The sequence below is a fragment of the Battus philenor genome, unplaced genomic scaffold (assembly GCF_028537555.1).
Source record: "Battus philenor isolate CCGP_79_NKW_IND1 unplaced genomic scaffold, ilBatPhil1.0.hap1 SCAF_21, whole genome shotgun sequence".
Classification (NCBI taxonomy): domain Eukaryota; kingdom Metazoa; phylum Arthropoda; class Insecta; order Lepidoptera; family Papilionidae; genus Battus; species Battus philenor.
Window position 1 is genome coordinate 11,773,522 of NW_027181684.1, and position 23,888 is coordinate 11,797,409.

A 23,888-nucleotide genomic window follows, 5' to 3' on the forward strand; every position below is an offset into this window, starting at 1 on the left:
CATTTATCCGTCGAGGGCGTAAGAAAGAAGAAGAGATCGCAATACCGAGGTGTGAATAAAATTGTCGTCGAGCAGGTGTATAAGAATTATTACTTATTAAAAATGCCTTGACGGCTAACGCGAGATGTAAGACGAAATCCGCACTGTCAATGACACCAATGGCATCTACCCTCACCGAAATTTTTTAATTTTTTTTTAAATAATCGTGTTTAAAAACATAAATCTACCCCCAGATATTTATTAGTATACGGTTATAGAATATTTATTTATTAAACAATAGTAATGATTTCAAATAGAACTTTTTATTAAAGGATAACAGATACAGCAAGAACAACGCAGTTACAATGAAATTCATACACAGTGTTGCCATCTAGTTTAATTTTCAGGAACAAACAAAACCTATATACTGTATTACTCAACAATTAGTACTCTTATAATTATCTATTAAAATTTTTGAATAATAAATTCGCATCGTATTCCTCGTGGACCCATGTCGCCTTCGTTACTTAGATTTTGTATGGCAGTGGTACTTACTTATTCTATGTTGATGTAGTTGCTGTTAGTCCGACGGCTTTTACAGCTTCATCGGAGGTGAGTTCACGGAGCGGAAGAGTCCGTGAACTTAAAAATAAACAAAGCTGGACAGGCGTGTAGTTGCATGAAGTTGTTCATACGTAAAAAAGCGCTCTACCTGAGTAGAGCTGAGTAGTGTTAATGTTGTGTGTATGCTTGGGACGGCAGCGTGGACCACGGGCGAGCCAAGGAGGAATCTGGACCCGACTTCGCTTCGCCCACGCTATTCGCAGCCGCCACTTAAAAACGAGTGTAGTAGTAGGTAGTGGTACAGCAGGAAATCGTTACGAATATAACTAAGGATTAAAATAAGGTGTCGGGTAAGTCCGACAACAAGAAACCAAAAGTTAAATGTAATAAAACGAGTAGAGTCAACTATAGATGGAAAAATTAATAGATACGAAGTGTAAATAAATATGCTAATATTAGAAACAAATTGTAATCAGGAATGTGGATGAGGGAAGTAAGGTGATAAAAGAACAACAGAACGTTAAGAATGAAAGATTTTGTATTTAATAGAATCAGGCGTTACCTTGCGGAAGTCCATCCTAAGTAAGAAAAGAACCTATATTTAGCCACTTCCGCAAATGCAGTGGTAGTCGTGCAACAAAGTGCACCGCCCGCCAGCCTGCTGATAAATGCGCATGCGGCAAATAATGCGAATTACACAACCGCCACCGCCAAATAACTCAACACGTGTTTCACCCCTCCACGGGGCATCTTCAGGAGTTATGTTACACCGATTAGTGCCAAACACAGAAAGATTTTGTGAACGATGCCAGGAGAGGAAGAAGTAAGATTAAAAAAAAAATCTGAAAAATTATTTATACTAGAAATGTAACGTCCGTCCCACATATGGCAGCGGAACGAATAAAAAAAATACGAAGTCCACTACTGAACATTGGATTCCCATAAAGATTTATAGGGTCGTATCGAAGCGGTCTGTATCGTCTTCCGATCTTAGGTCATATGCACCTCGTCATTTTCACTCCAGAATAATGACTGTGCTACATAAAATTGTGCCGTTATTTCTCTATTTTGACGTCACTTCCCGAGATAAAAATGTTTAGTCATAGCTCCAGTAATCGCGTTGCAGTATAACAAAATCTTTATTGGCTCATTGCACTAGGGTTTCATAAGATTGTAAGCGAATATAAACTTTGTGTTACTGCATTTAAAGTTGAATTTACATTGAGTTAATTCGGTTTAGAACGTGCCTGATGTAAAACGTGATGCGGATTATAATCACTAGCTTTTACCCGCGGTCGCGTCTGGAAACCTTTTTGCAAGGGAGCAGTCATTTAATGAACTTATTCCAGTCGCTTAACTATCAACAGGTTTTATTTAAAATCTATAGAGGAGGTAATTTAATAACGTATATTGCATTGTTTCGGGTGATGTAGGTGGTGATAGCCCATGGTGCTTTTGCAGCTTCATTGTAACTAGTCAGAAATAAAAGCTTCGCGAACTTAGTTGAACGATGACGATCGTACGAAGGTACACTAGCAAGTGTGGGGTTTGGGAATGAAACGAGGAGGTTTCAGCGGTCGAAGGTGTGATAAGGGTCTTATATCGGACTGTACTCGACGAAACTCGTATGTATATATAAATATATATAAGATTTTGCTAATATTACTGTTAATACTGTCTGGTCGTCATAACAAAGGATAGAAATTAAACTATAGTGTTCAATTGATGATCGTGTTATACCTTATATTAGCGAGGAAACGGGGAAGAACCCGACTGACAAAAGGCTTACGAGATATTTGAGCGCGGCCTAATCTTTTTCTACCCCCTCCCCCCCTCCATCCTAGCCTTTGTTTTTCGCGGCCTCTCGACTTTCCCTTGTCCTAGGTAAGCAAGGACTATTTTTACAAAATACATTTCTTCATCGTATTATTTGTGTTCATCGTTCTACTTCAGATGATGAGTAAGCATCCCCGCGTAATCATCGTTGAAGTACGTGATCGTCAACACCGTTATTTAACGGTTGGAGGAAATGACTTGCACCTACTAAAACCCCAATACGCGTTATGAGGGTGGATGGTTTCACACCGTAATATACACATATTTATTCAAGTAAGAAAAGGACCAATACTTAGCCACTTCCGCACATGCAGTGGTAGTCGTGCAACAAACTGCACCGCCCCCCAGCCCGCTGATAAATGCGTATGCGGCAAACAATGCGATTACACAACTACCATGGTCAAATCACTAAACACGTGTTTCACCCCTCTACGTGGCATCTTCAGGAGTTATTTTACACCGATTAATGCCAAACACAGAGTGAGACACACCACTGCATGTGCGGAAGTGGCTAAATATTGGTCCTTTTCTTACTTAGGATGGACTTCCGCAAGGTAACGCCTGATCCCATTAAATACTTATTTTTTCACTCTTCGATGGCCAAAATGACAGCCAAGTGTGATCGAGTTCTGCAGGGACAGATAGTACACTATCATTACTTTATTATATCAGGCATTTTTGGATAAAGTTGTCGTTGATTCAGGCCATAGATGCGCACTGCAAGGCATAGGTCTCCCCTAAAGATATATATAGGATATGCTATAATCACCACGCTGGGCAGGCAGTTTGGTGATTATGGTATGCAGAGGACGCTGCTGCCTATCCTGGGAACTTGTTTGTGAACAGTCCCGTGAATCGAACCCGCGACGTACGATCAAGAAGATAGAGATAGATAGAGAAGTCATAGTTCTCTACCGCCTGGCTACCACTGCTCATGTAAAATTATTTCTCGAGCTAGAATTCAAGTAAAAAGTATAAATTGAATTTAATATAGTTATCGCTCACATATAAGGGTAACATATAAACATTTTAAAACCAATATGACTAGGAAAAAAAATAATCTTTTTTATTTTTCATAACTGCCTATAATCTGCCAAGGAAGAGGCCTGTGATAATTATAATATAAAGTTTAATTGTAAGATCTATTGTATATGATTAATGTACGAATTATATAAGATTGTATTTAGAAAATTGAACCCGCGACCTACGACTGCAAGTATCAGTCAACTGCTGGATTCCACTGCTCAATATAATAATAGGATTCTACTACATCCTGTAGGTTTTCTCTGTAAACATCCTGTATAATTTTTAAATGTGCAGTCTCTAAATAGGGTTCATTGTTAACGAGGTCCTAACAACTACGTGTATACTATTGTTTTTATTTAATTGTCGATCGAAGCAAAACGCCTCTTTTCAACTACACAAAGCCTTATCGAATGTTGTCTGGTAGAGATCGCCTCGAACGATATGGCCGCCTTTTGTACCATATGAATTGTTTCTTTTTTGTTTCTCTATTTATTGTCTATGGTGTACAAAAAAGTGTTATGGAGTAAATAAAGTCGCCGTACGGGAACTGAACCTTTTACAGTACAATATGTCACCATTATACTCGTATAGCAATTGGATACCTATGTACAGATCTTTTTGTGACTTGTTTTTTGGGGCATGCTAAATTTCGAAAGTTAGTCATATTTTTATACCCGCTTTCCATCCCTTGCGTTTTGAAATTGAAATAATTTTTTTTTATTGTTTCATATATATATATATATATATATGAACGAATTTAATATAGATACTTACGAACCATATCGCTGTCCCCACTGGACAAAATGAATGAAGTCTCAAAATGCAACTTTTCAGGAGAGATGAATAACTATATATTGGTTTATATCTCAAAAATTGATACACTTAAAATTATAATTTTTGTATACTCTGAAATTCTTATTTTGAAACTATTTTTATTTTTATTTATTTATCATTTATTTCGGACGTTTGTCCATATTGGTTTTACAATAAAATATATGTAATTAATTAATTTAAATATTTGCCCGTACTCGTGCCGGCTACGTGAACATGAACACGCAGCCAGTGTCGCAGAATAGGGCAGTCAGGCTTATCACTAATTTGTCGTAGAATGTCGTTGGTGCTTTCACGTACTCTGTGCAGAAGTGATGCGGTCCGTTTGCGCAATACGGTGTGAAACCCGTCGGTGCGCGTAAGCGCAAACATCTCGGACGCGCTGCAGTGACGTGGAAGCCCCAACAACATCCTAAGACCATTATTATATTGTACACGGAGGGCACTGAAAGTCCGCTGCGTGTAGCTGACCCACAGATTGCACGTGTACAATGTCTGGCAGTACGCCTTAAACAGGGAGATCTTCACCTCTGTGCTACATCGTGCAAATCTGCGGGCCAACATATTACAGCGAACTGCCATCGCCCTCCGCTCTCTTTCAATATCTTTGTCATCTTTCAAGTCCTCAGTAACCACATGGCCGAGGTACTTGAAAGACGACACTCTTTTTAACGGTTCGCCATTTAGTTTAATGGGCGGTACCTGAGTGACCTTGTGATTTTTTGTTTGGAACACAAGGAGTTCTGTCTTATTTACATTGTACGAGAGGCCATGGGACCTCGCGTACCCCTCACATATAGCCATCAGCCTTCTCAAAGCAGCCACCGACGGACTCAGCAACACCATGTCGTCCGCATAACTGATGCTGTTTATACAACAACCATCAATATAGCAGCCGACACCGGCACTGCCGAGCCCAACGATTAGCTGATTTATGTACAGATTAAAAAGCAAGGGCGAGGTCAGACCGCCCTGCCTCACCCCGCATTCCAACCTGTACGTGCGGGAAAACTGGTCCAGCCATTTGACCTGGTTAGTTTGGTGGCCATACCAAAATTTTAAAATGTTAATATATTCACCTGGCACACCAGAATCGACTAACTTAGGCCATAAAATGTCGTACCTAACCAGATCAAATGCTTTGTAGCAGTCCAGGAATGCAGCATAGACAGCTGTTTTCCGATCCGTGTAATACTTGACAGTATGTTTGAGGGTCAAAATAGCACACTCTGTAGATAAATGTGGCCTGAAGCCAAACTGAGCGTCGTGCAGGACTAAGTAGCGCTTAAGTTGTCCCTCAATCAAACCGTCAAGTATCTTCGCTGCAGTAGTAGCCAATGTGATCGGCCGATAGTTGTTCTTATCCCCTAAGTCGCCCGTCTTATTCTTAATAATGGGAACCGCGACCGAACGCATTAGATCCGCCGGCAGATACGAATGTCTAATACATATGGTATACAACAAACTCAACAGTCTCGGGAGGTGGGGCCCGGCATACAAAAAATGCTCGATGCTGAGGCCATCATGCCCCGGTGACTTGCCTCGCGTCATTCCTTTTACTAATAATTCCACCTCTTTAGCGCTAATACGTTTCGGCACACCGGACACGACGACTTCAACATCTTCAACCTGTGTTTTTAAAGGCGATTGCACTTGGAAATTTAAGCTGAACAGATTAGCTATTTCCTTGGGATCGTGTATGCCCTCGATGCTCGCCGGTACGCCTAGCTTCGGGCTCATGTTTTTTGTATGCTTCCAAAATCCTGGAAAATCTTTATTATTATGACTACATGCTAAAATATTCATTTTTATTAACTCTTTATTTTTTTGACAATACTTCAATTTTTCTTTAAATACTTTTTTAGAGACATACATATCATTGTATATGCGGCCCTGCTGAGGTCGTCCGTACCATACCCAGTTTAAGAACTTTTGCCTGGCATCCCGGTGAGCATCACGAACATACTGGTTCCACCCAGCTATGGGCCTGCCCCCGCTTCTGCTATTCCCACCTTGACTAGCACGGAAGCTAACATTAGCGGCCTTTTGCAACGTCACTATTATTTTGTTATACAAGTCATCAATAACCTTTGTATGTTCTGTGCTACTATTTGTACAAATAAAATCACAACAGTGGTGAAGAGCGTGAGGAAAGTCAATTAATTTCAACTTTTCATTACAGTAATTGGCGTATTTTTCAATCTGCTTAGCATCACGCTCCCCCCATACAATTTTGTTTTTAGAAGCTCGCGGCGGCTCCGCTGTCTTTTGGAAAGTGGACACATCACAGTGGATTTCCAATGGGAAGTGGTCCGACCAGTAAACGTCATAAAGTATCTTAACTTGAGTTACGGAACCACTCGCGGCCTCGGTGACCAAACAGTGATCGAGCCAACGTCGGCTACCATTTATATCGCTAACAAAGGTGTATGAGTTAGATGTTGAGCCTAATGTGTTTAAATCGATGCACTCCCAGTTTTGCTCAGAGCAAAAACTTATTAATTCCTGATGAAAAGGCTCCCCCGGATGTGCATTAAAGTCTCCCAAAACATACACACATTCAATATTGTTAGTTTCCACAACGGCAACTATCTCACTTAAACATTCTACATACTCCACAAGATTTTCTGATGAGTCCGTCGGCATGTAGACTGAAAACACTAGCATGGTACGACCCATAACACTCACTTTAATTGCAACGATTCGATCACTCTCACACGCAATAATCGAGACGCGCTCGAATCTCGAATTATTCCATAAAAGGGCCACACCGCCGTATGGACGTCCCCGTAAAAGTCCAGCTGAAGTGTCAACCTCAACCAAAATTTTTATATCGATTAATCTTTGAATATTTATATTTGAAAGAGCGCTTTGAATATATTATTTTTATTCTTGTTTCTACTTTACCTTGTTTATTTAGAAAAAACTAAGATAACTTTAATTATCTCCGCCATTTTTAGTCAGAAAATTATGTAAAAATTGACAAGGTGTATTGGACCTCGTAGATTGCAAATATTTTAAAACCGGCTAAAAATGGTATTGGCGACTGTCCTTTTATTAGATGGGGGTGGTGATATATAAATTGTTTTTTTTTTAACTCTTCGTTTTTATTACAATTTTCCGACATATTTCAGGTGCTGTCTGTGTCCATATTGTCTCTTAAATTTGCTAAGAAATAATTTTCATGTACATAAAAGCTAAATGAAAATTAATCAGTGTACTTAGACAATAATTACGTTATGTTTTAAATGTAATTATACATCACACTTAGTGCAGACGTAAAGAACTAATATTTGAGTCCAGTCACGAACTATGCGGTGTCAATCCTCCATTCATTTCTGCGCTTACTCATTCTACGCCGTCGATCCAAAAGGGTCGTACTTAGAGATTTGGAAGAATAATTTTATGAAAAAAATTATTTACACACACGATATATATACAATACAACATAAAGCAAATTATAAATATATACGGAATTATTGGACTTTGTTAATAAGAAAAAGTGCCGCTAGTGCCAAACACAGAGTCCTAATCGGTGTAACATAACTCCTGAAGATGTCCCGTGGAAGGGTGAAACACGTGTTGAGTGATTTAGAGGTAGTAGTTGTGTAATTCGCATTGTTTGCCGCATACGCATTTATCAGCGGGCTGGCGGGCGGTGCACTTTGTTGCACGACTACCACTGCATGTGCGGAAGTGGCTATATATTGGTCCTTTTCTTACTTACGATGGACTTCTGCAAAATAACGCCTGATTCCATTAAAAATAATAAAAACTAAGGCGAATAGTTGTCAAGTGATTGAAAGGGCTGGAAATAAATGTAGATATTTAAAATGAGACAGGCTAATAACTTCCGGGAATACAAAGTCTGAAGACAAATAATAAATAGTAATTGATTTTAGTATTTACTCGTAGTTATTCGAATTTTAAAAATGATTCTTTTACTATATTATTATTATTATTTTTAGAAAGGTACCACACATTATTTGACAGCTAATGCATTCACCTCATGAAAACTTACATCTATGTTATATAACTATTTATTAATCTAGATTGAAACGTCGTAAAAATTATTGCAGTGTTGGAAATTTATTATTCAATTGATGATGGCGTTTATAATTTATTTCTGTTGTCATAGAGCTTTACGTATGTATGCATTTAATATGGTCACCCTTTATTAATTCTTATTAAAAAGCTTGTTCAGCTAAATTAATAGTGTTTTATGTAATCAGGGGCGGCTCTAGCTCGTGTAGCGCACGTGTGCAATGAAACCCTGGCGCCCCCTAGGTCTGTCGCCCCCCTCCCGGCTATAACCATTAACTTTATTATAACAAGAAAGTTTTTAATATTCCATCAAGCTATTTTATAAGTAGGTATAGCTTACAGTATGGTATTATCTAGTTCACGGACCCTTCCGCTCCGTGAACTCAGTACCGAGAAGCTGTAAAAGCCTTAGGGCTAACAGCATTAACATCATCAGAAACAATACATAGTATGGTATTAGTTACCGCCTTTCTTCTTATAATGGCAGAATAATATTCATTGTTATTATGCCTGTAGCACATCTCGGTTGCGAAACTAAGCGGCGAACCGCGATAGATTCCAAGACGATGCTGTTAGCTGTATCTGCGACGGCGGCGCTCGTGTGCATTGCACACCCTGCACTATAGAGTAGCCGAAACAAACAGACGGACAAAACTTATAAAAAAATTATTTTGGTTCATTACCTTATATATTTATATTCATGTACTAAAAAGCGATTTTAATATTACAAACAGACATTCCAATTTTATATATTTAATAGATGAATATTTATAAACTTATATGAATACATATTTTATTTTATTAAGTTTTAATATTTACCTTCATTATGTATCAAAATGTATCCTACCTACTTAATTTTTGTTTAAAATATAATTGTCTATTTGAAAAGAAAGATTAAATGCTACTCTGATATAGGGTGGGCCAAAAATTTTTGCAAATAGCAACACTTGATTTCTCCAAAACCGTGAGAGCAAGGGGCCTAAGGCGAGATGGAGCACATCTCGACGATGTAATTTTAAAGAAATAAATTTTAATAAATGATAATTACGGTAAATAAATCATAAACAAAATAGAATTTGTACTTTTATTTCTACACATGTTTCAAAAGTGCAAAAATTTATGGCCCACCCTATATTTATAATGTATTTCAGTTATTTGCACAGCATTATGTCCTATATATTGATGCTATGGGGTAGACGTGTGGGTGGATATTGAAAATATGTTTGTTTTTCCATCTGAGCTATTTATGGATCAGAACCGCAAATATCCTTGAGAAAGCAGTTAAAACAGGGCAATATTTTTACAACATATGATAATATTTTATACGTTCACAATAATTGTAAATAATTCAAAGAAATACCATAGCGTATATACAAGGACACCGTGAAAAACTAGCTGTATCAAAAATTGGTCTGCAAAACTTTTTTATTTAACTTTAATAAACGTAATCAGATCATCAATAAAATGGAAAACACATAAAAGTATATTGTCGCTAAAAGCTTATTCTTCAATAAACTAATATTTAAATGACAAGAATCCTAGGCGGAAATGTCACTGAATTATTTTGATTTCATTTAGGCTATATCTGATAAAGTGTATGTGTATAAATCCGTGTTGATAGTCTATCTAAAGATGTGTTATTGTGGAGTTTCTTCCTACTTCTTCTCCATAACTTATACCTTACGAGGCAGAGTGGAGTCCAAAATAAAATAGAGTTTAAAAACAGTTGACAATCAATGAGATTTATTATTATTAGTTAAGTTCCAATTTTGAATAAATGAATTTTACCTTTATCATGTTTTTTTTTAATAACAGTATTTTTTATTACGGTATATTTTTATATTAGTTCACTTCTTGGTACTGTTACATGATTTTTTTATAGATTGGCAACAAAAAATTAAAAATATTTTAATATTAGCTGTTGTAACCAGCGCGCGTTGCTACGTAACCAACTAAAATAAACTTTGAAGGACATTACACAAATATTGAATTCATTTTGGGTCAATAAATTGATTTAAAAAAAATCTTAGAAACCATCGCGGGCTCATGCACAACAACTTTGCTAAAGGCTGTCACATGATCAAATGCATAGATTACAATTCCATAAAGGACATACAGACAAAAATTACTTTTTATATATATAGACGATTGAAATGTAAAACACTACTTATCTAGTTCACGGACCCTTCCTCTCTGTGAACTTGGTACCGATGAAGCTGTAAAAGCCTTAGGGCTAACAGCATTAACATCTTCAGAAACAATAGAACACCACTTGGCAGTTTTTTTAAAGAAATCGTTTTAAATATTGAATTACCTAAAAAAATCATTATATGGTATAAGAAATAAATATCAAGTTTTCTTGAACTTCTTTTCTTTTGACAGATGGAAGAAGATAAAACAGAAGACGACGGTACAGAGGAATCGGAAGGCTCCGGCATGGACAGCGACGACCCCTTGACGGTTACCGACACCAAGTATGGAAAGAGTTTTAGGTGAGATATATAATCACAACACTTCACTTTCATCTGAATTACTACTTACTTGATAAGACTAATAAAGGAGTCTTCGAGACAAGAGTGGGTTTCTTCTTGTCAAGAATGTGGCATAGACCTCGTCATCGCTTATCATCAAGCGAGACAGATGTCAAATACTTTAAAGTATTGCGTATTTTTCCAAATTTCGTAAGGTCATCAGAACCTACCACATGTTCTTATGGATACAAAAATGATAAAAATTTAAGGAAATTTGTAAAAGCAAAAGTCTTTTTCGAAACAAAACATAGCTATTAATTACAATGCGGAATCATTACGATACTTCGATTTTATTATTCATTATTTATATATATATATAGTATTTGTAGATATTATAATATATATACTATAGTAAATTTGTATATAATTTTAAAAAGTAGCAGGCATTAATATATCGATGTAAAGTGTATTCATTTGATTATAATCTCTCTGAATTTGATTTGACTTATTTATTTTTCGTCTTTTATTATATTACCTTGTTTCACCTACCTTTATCTTTGCACCGCCTAAACGGTTAACTGGCAGAGAATAAAAAGTATTTTAAATAAAATAAATAATTTAAAATACCTCACACTTTTACAGTATAAATATATAATATGAAAATATATTTAAGAAAGTAACCAATAAATAAATAATCGAGTTTGGTAATCGCATATTCTAACATGAAAATAAATGTAATAAACCGTTTTATAATATACGAACAATATGCAGTTACATTATCAAAGTGTAACGCTTAAACAATGTAAGTAATGTGAATTCCAACCTTATCTATTTGCATTGGAGATGTTTAAAAGGTTTTGTAATTTCTCATGGTATTTCTTATGAACAAAATTATATTTATGTCAAATTATATTTCGGTATGAGGTAAAAATTAATTGAAATGAAAGTCATAATTATTTAGACCATTATAAAAATATATATACTCGTAGAACTGATCCACGACACGTATTTCGATATAAAACTTGGTTATAGCTGTAACATTAAAAGGATTGAATGTAAAAATGTCTCATTTGCTATCATGTATGATATACACTTTAAAAAATCAATAGATTCAAAATTAATAACGTAATTATAATATACTAAAATAGGCCTTTTTAAATTTAGATATGTACGTATTAAAATTAATAATTGTTTACTATCTGTTCCTGCAAACTTTGTACTGCTACAAGCTATTGGCCTGCCGCATTCAATTAGAAAATATCCTATATACTCTATAAAGTTTCGCGCTATTAACTTCGAATATAGAAGCTAAATACAACTTAAGACTAAGTTAGGCCATTAATTGAAAACCTGCAATAAGGTTTAATAAATTAAAAAAAAAAAACATTATATTTATTTAGTGTATATTGTGGATTTTGTAACGTGAGATAAAATGCATTCGTACTATAGTTAGATGCTTAACTGTGCTATATATGTTTAGTAATGGTAAGGATGCGTTTACATATATTACTTGTATCTCTATTCCTACTCGTTCTCTTGTGTATTGATATTCCAAAACTGATAATTCTAGATTTAGTTGACATATTGAAATACGAATCAATTCTACATTGGGACGGTATTTATAACGTTTAAAAATAGCTGACATGTAAACGCATTTTAACATTTAATTACAATTATTGCACACAAATCATTTGTAACTGTTACTTGCTTACGTGTTAATTTAGTAATGATTATTAAACAATATATACTTCCTTGTGAATTTGGTGTGAAAAATAGTTTTTGCTGTACGGCGTTCTGCCAATAATGTTGTTTCAGACATTTCACCCGGGAGGCGTTACCGCGCCTGGATAACTACAGGAACGTGCTGTCCCTGCACGCCGCCCCACGCCCAACGCTGGACGAGCTCCACAATGCTTCGCTTTCAAGAAAGGTCTGATTCTTATCTTAAAAGCGATGTTTACATTCTGTGTGTAAAAAACTAACTATTTAATATTCTTGGAATATTGTGTATTATCTAATCTATGGGGAATCCTGTGGGGGAGTTTTATGTCCAGCTATGGATGTCTTACGGCTGTAACAAATGAATGGAAATTAAAAGAAAAGTTTTGCTATTTGAAAACGCTATGAAAAAGACCACAGAGAAAATGGTTCTTTAGGAAAAAAGTAATGCGTAGATTGTCAAGGGAAATATTTTGAAAAATATTAAATCATTTTTTGTTATTCAGTTTAATAATTGTTATTGTAATGCTCCGAGACGTGGTCACTTATGACGGGACTCATGAGAAGACTCCAGGTCACCCAGAGAGGTATGCTTGGAGTTTCGCTGCGAGATCGAATTAGAAATGAGATCTGCAAAAGAACCAACATTACAAAGGTTGATCAAAGAATTGGGCAGGCCACATTCCTCGTGCAAGCCATAGCCGCAGGCCGCAAAAGGTTTTCGACTGGCGACGCGGCGTGGGTATGCTTCCCACTTGTGGGCCGACGACATAATTAAGGTTGCGGAAATCGTTGGATGCGCGCAGGACCGGTCATCTTGGTGACCTTTTGAGTAGGTTTATGCCATGCAGTGTGCATCTAAAAAGAAGTAGATTCTAGTTCTCATGTTATTTCTCGAGCTAGATATAATGTTATACGAAAAAATCTAGGCGAGTAGAGACATGTATACTCTACGTACGGTAGCTTGTTGTTTCAGGTGCAGCCCTCGTAAACTTTGTTTAGTATGGAACAGTAATCCTTTGTCCTTGTATGCTTATTTACAATACAGATATGTTTGTATGGTCTGATTTTTTATTCTCGCATCTCTCTTACGCCTAAAGGTATATTACTCTATTTCAGAGTATATTTAGAGTAGAGATATTTGGAAATGATTTTTTTTGCAACCTTTATGTGACGTTTTCCGACTTTCTAAAATTATTACGCCCCTCTATGTAACATATAATTTTAATATTAAAGTGAAAGGGTTAAACTCGTGTGGATTTTAAAATATAATTGATAAATTTAGGACGAAATCTGTGACATCCTTCATGTGAAGGGTTCAACTAATGACAAGTCCACATTACAATTGCCCTCTTGTGGGGCGTGGGCCCTCGTTGGGAAACGCTACTCTCTAACGTCTCGACAACAAGTCTCTCGGAAACGTCATCTATCTTTATTTAGTAAAATGTAAACAATTTCAGAGCAGTACGTATATGTAGTTATAACAAATTATTTAAAATTTCAAAATGGATTTTTGAAGCAATATTTCGACAAGGTTGAAGACCTCTGATCTAGGCCAATAAACCAGATTATATTTTTACATCGCTCATTATCAAGAAATTACTCTACGGTTCTCCACAGGTCTACGAGTCAGAGGAACGGAAGTATTTGTGCATTCTATTCCCTGCGGCGTAGAAAATATGTCATGTCCTTTATTGATCAATTAGGTAATAATTGGTCGCAATTACCGACAATTGTTGTTCTTGAGTTACACAGGTACGTTGCGAGAGTAGCGAACTACCTGCCCTCAGCTACTTGCTGTTTTAAATGTCGCCAACTTTGACATATTTTGTAATATGTTTTGCGTAATTTATATATCTTGGAATACCGGTGGATGCCTTTCCAATAGAACCTTCTGGAACTGGTCCATAAGAAGGTCATATGTCCCACGCCGATTCGGATACACCGTTTCAGAACCCTAAAGTTTCAGCGGCCATTTTTTCTAGGTTCTATGTGGACTGCTCACTGTTATATGGTTTATTAATCTGCCGATAACACCTGAATTTGTATGGTTTCCCTACTTATATAGATATTTAAATTATAGTGAATGTTTTTATCTTTTCATATGTAGGTAAATCACACTGGAATTCAGAAATAAAATTCTTCGGGGTTAGTTAAAAAGAATAAATGAAAGAAAAAATCTTTATGGTTAGTAAAACTACTTCTAGAGGGGACATATGCGACCACAGATTAAAATGACAATCGTCATTATCATTTACATCGGGTTTTTAAATATTTGAAATCTACGAATTACAATACACCTTGTCAATTTTTTACATAATTTTCTGGCTGAAAATGGCGGAGATAGGCAAAGTTATATATTTTCTCTCTAAACAAGGTAAAATATATATATATACATATTCTAAGATTATTCGGTATGAAATTACATTTCTCACTATACAAAGATTAAAATTTTAAGTGTATCATTTTTTTAAAACATATCCAATATTTAGTTTTTAATCTCTCCTGAAATGTTGCATTTTCGAAGTTTTTTATATAGAGGCGGCGATATGTCCTTACAATAGAACCATAACATTATTAACAACATTCAATTGTTTAATTAGCCTAGCCTGTTGGATAATGCAATCGAAGGAACCAAGGGTCATGTATTAACCCCTATAGGTCGCGCATATGCGTGGGCGAGTGATCCATGACTGCATTATGCTCCCGTGATCTATGGCGTTATGACGCACTTCGTATGTTTATGCATCACCATGTTTTTTTTTAAATAATGCTTCGCCTCCCTTGTGCCAGGGACGTTACAAATAAGGTTGAAATGAGTTTTATAGTTTTTATTCTACATTCACTTTCGTTCATTCATATTATCTTCTATTCATTCATTTTACGCTACACATGATATGTCTTTCTTCGCTTGAAGATCTTCTTTCTTGCATCTCCTTCCTTGACCTACATTCCTAGATCACACTTTTATATTAATTATCACAGACTCGTTATATTTATTTATATTTAATGGAATTAGGCGTTACCTTGCGGAAGTCCATACTAAGTAAGAAAAGGACCAATATTTAGCTACTTCCGCACATGCAGTGGTAGTCGTGCAACAAAGTGCACCGCCCGCCAGCCCACTGATAAATGGGTATGCGGCAAACAATGCGAATTACACAACCGCCACTGTTAAACCACTCAACACGTGTTTCACCCCTCCACGGGGCATCTTCAGGAGTTATGATACAGCGATTAGTGCCAAACACAGAGACTGTGTCCGGGCTGGCGGGCGGTGCACTTTGTTGCACGACAACCACTGCATGTGCGGAAGTGGCTAAATATTAGTCCTTTTCTTACTTATTTATTTATATATTTATTTTGTTATTTTCCTATTCGGCGCTACATTTTTCTACAAACTTATTCTTAATACTTTTTTCCTTATGCTTTATATACTTTATTAAATTTTTTCTTACTTTTGTATGTCTTACGCCTTTTTCTATTCCAACGTCTGGTCACCATGTGTTTTAAGGGGTTAATCTTACTTATCATATTTTTGACGTATATATGTAAGAGTTGTCATGGAACTGGATATATCTTTTATGTAGGTCAAATAGTTTCAACCAAAGGCTAAGAATACTCCTCAATACAGTTAATGTTAGATGATTTAAAATAACAACGACTGAACTCAATTATTTTCACAAGATAATTAGCTAGAGAGTAGCTAATTATGTTGTAATAAGGTCATCCATGTAGCGCAAAGAATTGTTCATCTGAAGGTCGGAGATCGCTCGTGTGAACGACAGCTGTTGGAGGCGAAAGGTAGAGAGGCGATCGACCGACGAGGTCATCGGGCAATGTATCACTAAACATCTTTGGATGATGCCTTGTAGTGGACTTCCATCTGTTGATATAATGATAGAATATTACTAAATTATTTCCTATCCACCTAATTATATAATCTTTTTAATCTATGATCATTCGTTAATATCCTTTAGTGTTATGTCTTTTTTAAACGGTTTTATTTAGTTCGACCCGTACGGAATTTATTTGGATCAAAATTAGAAATTGAAATTTAAGCACCTTCCCGTTGTCAGATTGATCTGAAATTTGGTACACACATTTAATTTAGATGACAATACAATATAATAAAATCAATAACATTATAATTCTAAGATGACCGCCGATACAGAATGGCGGATTACGTATTTTTCCTTAATCCCCTCAATATAAGTATCAAATGAAAGGGCTACATTAATAAAACACGATGATTATGTCAAAATTTAAAATTCAAGATGGACGCCGTTCCAATATGGCGGACTAGGTACATATTTTTCCACAACCACCACAATATGGGTATCAAAAAACCGTTCAACTTAAAAGTTTTTTTAAATGTATTTATTTTTATAACCTTTTTAAATTCAGAATTCACTTATAAAGTTATATCTGAACACGCAGTTCAAAGATTAACCGTCCACGCAGACGCGCCACGTGGATAGGCGCGTGTTCAATGCCCGCGGTGTTGAGAGCGTGCACGCAAATCGACCGCGTGTCGTTACATAAAGTTAATAGGCTTAGAAGCCCGATACAGGTAAATAAAGGATTTTGACACAATCAGATCTATGACGTCATTTTTATTTATTTATTTGAAATTAAAAAACAATAGTCCACAGTTTATTTTTATCTACATACGCAGTAGGGCGAAATTGCCAAATGTTTTACATTTTATGCAATAAATTTAAATCAACTCAAGTCTCTATAATGTACATTTTCTTTTTTCGTAACTGGCTACACTATCAAAGTGGTCTAGGTGGACTCCTAGAGATTTATCTAGGAATGGGGGTTAATAATTCTTGACTGGATTTCATGAAATTTTATCTGCTTTTGATAGTGAAGACCCGAACAGCGGATTCTTCACTTATTAACAAAGGCAGATAATATTTTAAGCTCAATTTAAAAGCTCTGCGAAGGTATCTTTCAACTAAAAGGCCACGAAGATTTAAATCTAATCTTCACATTTTTGTAGTTTTCAGAATCAAAACCAAATAATCGAAAAGTCTGCTACAAGCACTTTTGAATCGTCAAATAATATAAAATGTAGACAGTGTTGTTCTTATAGGAAGCTACCGCCGGCTCCGAAGGCAGTTCTGCTGAAAAGAGCCGGCGAGAAACTCAACAGTTGCTCTTTACAAATATTGTTTCATAAAGAGTGCGCGACAAAAATTAGCTTCCCGAGTGAGCATCAACATTTAATTCCACGCATTAACATCAGTATAGTATTCTTGGATACAATAATGTACATTTTTTAATTTCCAGTGGCGGATCTGATATTGAATGTGGAATTTCATTGTACGTACAGGGTGTTCTGGAACCAGCTTAATTTTGAAAGAAAAAATCCGAAAACCTCTGTTTTAAACTATTATTCTCTCTATGATTGACCAGAATTGTAGCAGTGAGAATAATCGATTCTCATCGCTATGTATCCGAGAAGGTATTCATGTAGAATTATAATTCTATCAAGTGTGTTCTTCCAGCCAGGTCAAACCTTGGAGAAGGACATGGACAGCCGGACGCTGCCGACAGCAAACGTCAAGTTTGGCTGGATAAAGGGCGTGCTGATGCGGTGCCTGCTCAACATCTGGGGAGTGATGCTCTTCCTGCGACTGTCGTGGGTTGTTGGACAGGCTGGAGTCAGTGAGTATAATCCTCAAACCCAATCTCCTTACAAAGAGGGAGAATACTTTGTTTTGGGATTCTTCCTAGGGCTAATAAATCTTGGAAGTAATAACAACACGAAGTCCAAAGTATAAGTGTGTATGTTTATCAAGCTTAGCCCATATTTATACCGATTTAAAACAATGTTACGAATGAAAATCATCATAAGTCGAGAAGCATTGTAGAGCTCTCTTTTTCGCACGACGTGTATAAATAATTATATTTCTATGGGATTCTCCTTTTCGATGCGCCGCTGACGATGACCCTAATGGGACTCCTACATTGTCATGGACGAAAACTGTTTCATCACTCCCTTGTCCCCGTTTGATCACCATCTCGCCTAATGAAAAGCGACGATTTGGTCGAAGATGAAGTACGCTAGGTATCTATTCACTGTGACCTAGTTTACCCATCGGTATTTACATCTTCGGATTTGGAAGTATCCAGAGCAGTAAAAGCCTACGAGAATATATAATCGTAGCTGATATATTCCGTATATATGATATATGATGATAGTTATTGGTCACTGATAGAATGGTCTAATGCAGTGTTTTTTATAAGATTGGTATAAAATTGTTCAGGGGAGCAATTCGACGTGGATTCCACAGGTGTTCAGTCCTTTCGCTTTAATATTAAAATTTTGTATATTACATAGGGGGGCGTTAGGATTTTAGAAAGGATGAGGTGAGACATGACACACGTCGAGAAAGATAGATGGATAAAGTACAAAAAAGAATGTAAGAGTTTGTGATGGAGAAACATTGAATTAGAAATGAGATCCGCAGAAGAATCAAGATGGCAGTAGGCGGGGCACATCGCTCGCGCTACAGATGGCCTTTGAGACCGAAAGGTTCTGTGAAGTAGACGTGGTGTGGGTCTCACTAGGTAGACCGTCGACATAGGGTCGCGGGAAGTAGCTAGACTCGCGCATCGTGGTGATCTTTCGTGAAGGCATATACCTTGCAGTGGGCATTCTTTGGCTGAAAAGAAGACAAGGGAGGTGGGCGTAATTTTAGTAACGTTATTGTTGGGCATGTCACAGAACAGTTTGGTAAACACTTAACTAGATGCCCTCTAGAAGAAGATGGATAGGAAGGCAGGACTTCTTAAGCCCGCGGAATCTGCAAATGCCACGTAGACTGCAATGACAGTACAGTCGAAAAAAGAGTGTTATTGTATGGCATTTTTACGTCAAAAGTCTGTACAGAAACATATTGTAATAAATACACTATCTCTTACCGTGATATCAAAATACATTAGAAGCATATTTGAAACTATTTGGAGTGTAAATCTAACTAACCCATGGATCCTAGTTACTGGCCAGTATGAAATGTTTGCTATTATTAAAAAAAAATGTTTGACCGTTTTCAGTTCAAGCGATGCTCTTGATCCTGACAACGTCAGTTGTTACAACCATCACAGCGCTTTCCATGTCCGCCATCAGCACCAATGGCGTTATAAAAGGAGGTAAGATATTTACTAGTATTTTTTATATAGCATTCTTTCAACCGCACTTTTGTAAGTGTGTGAACGAGACAGATAACAGAAATATAAAGATACGTTTACATGCGTCTGCTTTATTAAAAGGTGTGCAATATAGTTATTCCTTTATAAATTCCAAAGAATATCATATCTGTTTTACTGGAGTATCGGGACCTTTAAAATTAATAAAAATATTCAGTGGTTTGTCTATAATATATAAGATATTTTTTTTTTCGACACTATGGAATCTTAGCATTGCAAATGTAATATATACTTTTTCCTGAGGCTATATCACATGTGTCTATGTCAATATATGCTATATAAGACATATAAATGAAATATATTATACACCGCTAAATTTAAATATACCGTGGTAATAGATGCCTTTACGTTATTTTCTCGTGTCTGTGACAGGCGGTACATACTACATGATATCTCGGTCGTTGGGCCCGGAGTTCGGCGGTTCTATCGGGCTGATCTTCGCGATGGCAAACGCCGTCGCCTGTGCCATGTACGTGGTCGGCTTCGGCGAGTCCCTCATCACGCTCATACCCGAGTCCGCTTATATGGTCAGCAAGAGTTGGGTATGTACTGAACACGCAGAATATACACCAGAATCTATAAATATCAATAGGACAATAGTGACTGTTCGTCATGAAAAAATTACTTTTTTAGATTATATATTTATTCATATTATTATCTACATAGGATTATTTAAGCTCACAACTTAAGTAACTTAACACAAGCTAGAAGAGCCTGATTTTAGAATTAAATTGATCTCCTCCATAAAAGGACGAAGGACTAAATGGTCGTACCTTTAGTAAAGCAAAGATCGCACCTAAATTACGCGAGCGCTCATTGCTTGCGCCGGCGCATCTTGCCGCGATTTTTCCCAATTCATTTGCAACAAAATAAACCTTGCATTATATTCTTTCGCATTGCCGCGATATTTAATGTTTTTGTCTTTTGCTAAAATTAATTTCTATCTCTTTCTATCTGTACTGCGCTAAATTCAATAATAATCCGTTTCATAGTGAACTTTATTTGTTTTTTCTCAACAATCTATCGAACTTATATAGTTAATGAACAAACTTACATTAACTATAACATCCTTCAACTTAAAGCTATCAACATTAAATCTCAACTTAAAGTTATTTAGAGTCCAAAGCTAAATTAGCTGTCAAAAAGCTGGATATTCTAGGTGTTTTACACCAGACAAGTCCTTAAGTAAAACCATTTCCTAACTTATTGGTGTCACTTTTGTTTCCACGACGCACTAGCAATGTCTAGTTTTTAAAATTACGTTTTGTGTGAGCACTTTCTTATACCTACTCTATATTGCCATCCTCAGATTGAACGGCAGTATCTGTGCGATGGGTGCCGTACCCACATGGATGAATCTTGTGATTGCATCTTGAGTCTCGTCCGTGCAATAAACGCACGAGTTCGTGTGATGTTATATTGCTACCATCTAATGATGGACCCAGTGGAACCAAACTTACATTTGGTTTATAGTGGTAATTATAAATGTTCCAGGATCAAGCGATATACGGCTGCATCACCATAGTCCTTCTCACCGGGATCGTGATGGTGGGGATGGAGTGGGAGGCCAAGGCTCAGATCGTCCTTCTCATCATCCTGCTGGCGGCCATCGCTGACTTCTGTATCGGTTCCATTATTGGTCCGAAGAGCGAGTTTGAAGTTGCGCAAGGTTTCGTTGGATACAATAGTGAGTTTACCTTGGTCATAATGCTCAAAAAGTTCCCACTAACAAAGAACCTTAAAGGAAAATGCTTAAAAATACTGAATTAAAAATCTGTAATTGATATGTTGAATTATGAATATGGTTTTAATATTTTTATTTTCACGAATAAATTACTTTACTATAATTTTACATGTAATAATAATAAAAAAATGGCCGGTCGCTATGTATAGATCATTAATATTACTATACATTTAGGATTATATATAAATATTGTAAAAAAAAAAACTGTATACACTGTTGTCGTCCTTCCAGCCCGCTCACTGTAAGGTAAAGGTGTCCTTCAAAGATATCTTTGGGTACCATCTCCACGCTTGGTAGACGGGTTGACGATCATAGTGTGGGTATTACGGTAAATAAAAAGAAAGAAGATTGTTTAATTTTACTTAAAATAACTGACTTGAGTTTCTGATCGACTTTTCTTAACAGATCAGCATCTCAAGTCGGTGGTAAATTATTATTTATAATTTCAAATAATCGACGATTTAAAAGCGCGCGTAAATGACAGTATGAATAAAGATATTTTGAATTTTAATTTATGAGGGCAGTTCTAAAAGTCATTACGATTATTTACAGTGTCGGTGTTGCAGAGCAATCTGGGTTCCGACTACAGATACTTCGAGGGCGTGGAGCATAACTTCTTCTCTGTGTTCTCCATCTTCTTCCCCGCCGCCACCGGTATCCTGGCCGGCGCCAATATCTCCGGGGATCTGAAGGTAACACAATATTCTAGAAGACATAGACGTTCTTTAATTTTAATGCATATGGTTTGTGAAACCGTACTGTATTACCCATAACCGTCCCGTATACCAGTAGCAGAATACCAGTCTCGGTAAGAGAGAATAGAGAAGAAGATTTTGTCTCACTGGGTATATTACATTCTCTGTTGATGTTCATGCTGTTACCCCGGTGGCTTTTACAGCTTTTACGTGTTGATCTACAATTTAGTGGGACACTTTATGGACCCTAACTGCGTGTCACTGCAAGGCATAGACCTTTCCCAAAGATCGCTACGATGATGACAGCCCGAATCCAGAAACTTCCCACAACCTTCACTATATCGTAGTCCACCTAGTGGGATGGCCACCCACGCTGTGTCTACCGGCTTGTGGTCGCCACTCGAGGACCTTTCGGCCCCAATGTTCATCGGTTGTATTAGCGATGTGCTCCGCCCACTGCCACTTTAGACGTGTCCAGCGTGCACACGTCTGAAGTGGCAATGCAATGTGCATACAGAATAGCTTGTATTGCATGTTAATTGTGATTATGTTGAAGGAGATCACTTTTTGTCTTTAATTTAAATTAATTTTATTATAAATAGTTTAGGATATTATTTCAATTTATGCGGTACCTATCCACGGGACAAATGTAAAGTTAAATGGTATATATTTAGAGCTTTATATGTCTCGTAATTTTTTATTGGTACAAAATCTTTAAAAATATATTTTGATGATGCTTGAGAGTGACCATTATTAATTGTATTCCCAGGACCCGCAGAAGTCTATCCCAAAAGGCACGCTGCTAGCCATCTTGCTGACCACGCTGTCATACCTGCTGATCGCTCTTATCGCCGGCTGGACCGTGCTGAGGGATGCGTCGGGGGACGTGACGTCACTGGTCGACTGCGCCGTCAACAGAACTTGTCCTTACGGATTGCATAACAGCAATGATGTTTGTATATAATTTTTAACCAAATTCCTTGGCCAAAATATTAAACATAACTGTGTAAGAAGACATTGTAATATATTGAGAAAAAAATGTTATATAGATAATGAGAAAGTAAGAATAGTATTGTATAAAATAACACAAAGTAGAAAAATTTAAGGAAATAAATTGTCATTTGGAAGCGTCAATAATGTTAACCTGAAAATATGGAGAGTGAAAGAGAGAAAAGAGAAAGAAATTGTGAAGAATGAGATGGATTGAAAATAGGAAAGTTTTTGAAAAAAATTGTTAAATAACAATACACTTGCTCGCTTGAAGTGGCAGTGGATCTTATGGACCGAATGGTTCTAGAGTGTCAACCACGAGCCGGTGGACGCGACGTGGGAAGGTCCCCCACTAGGAAGAAGGGTGACATAGTCAAGGTCGCAGGGAATCATTTAATGCAGGCAACGCAAAAAGAGTCACTGTTGCGATCTTCGGGGAAGGCTTATGCTTTGCAGCGGACGTGTCTGAATGAATGAATGAATGAATTGAACGAAGCTGTTAATGAGTTGTTTATTTGTGAAGTAGAGACAGTCTTTGATATGAGATCGCGAAACAAAGAGAGCTAGTATATATTATATATCTAATGCTAAACTTCGGGAGTAAAAGTCACTTTCAAAGAGTAACTTAAGAGTTATTGAAAATCTTAAATGTTATTAGGCAAGTAATAGCAACCGACCAAGTAAAGGTTTGGACATTTCGGGCTTCCTTGTGTGGAAATGCTAAACGGGTGTTATCGACGAATGACATCTAAAGCCAGGGTTCTCTTC

At 36.7% G+C, this 23,888-nt stretch overlaps 1 protein-coding gene across 1 annotated transcript in view; it reads left to right on the forward strand.

Annotated features, from left to right (window-relative positions):
• The window catches only part of Ncc69 (sodium chloride cotransporter 69), a 69,086-nt gene that overhangs the window by 29,756 nt on the left and 15,442 nt on the right, over positions 1–23,888 (forward strand). Inside the window, exons 2-9 of the mRNA XM_068766691.1 lie at positions 10,663–10,772; positions 12,567–12,681; positions 17,987–18,146; positions 19,539–19,634; positions 20,064–20,233; positions 21,186–21,378; positions 21,988–22,127; positions 22,900–23,082. Of these exons, the coding sequence (XP_068622792.1) occupies positions 10,663–10,772; positions 12,567–12,681; positions 17,987–18,146; positions 19,539–19,634; positions 20,064–20,233; positions 21,186–21,378; positions 21,988–22,127; positions 22,900–23,082 (1,167 nt within the window). The remainder of the gene's footprint in view (positions 1–10,662; positions 10,773–12,566; positions 12,682–17,986; positions 18,147–19,538; positions 19,635–20,063; positions 20,234–21,185; positions 21,379–21,987; positions 22,128–22,899; positions 23,083–23,888) is intronic.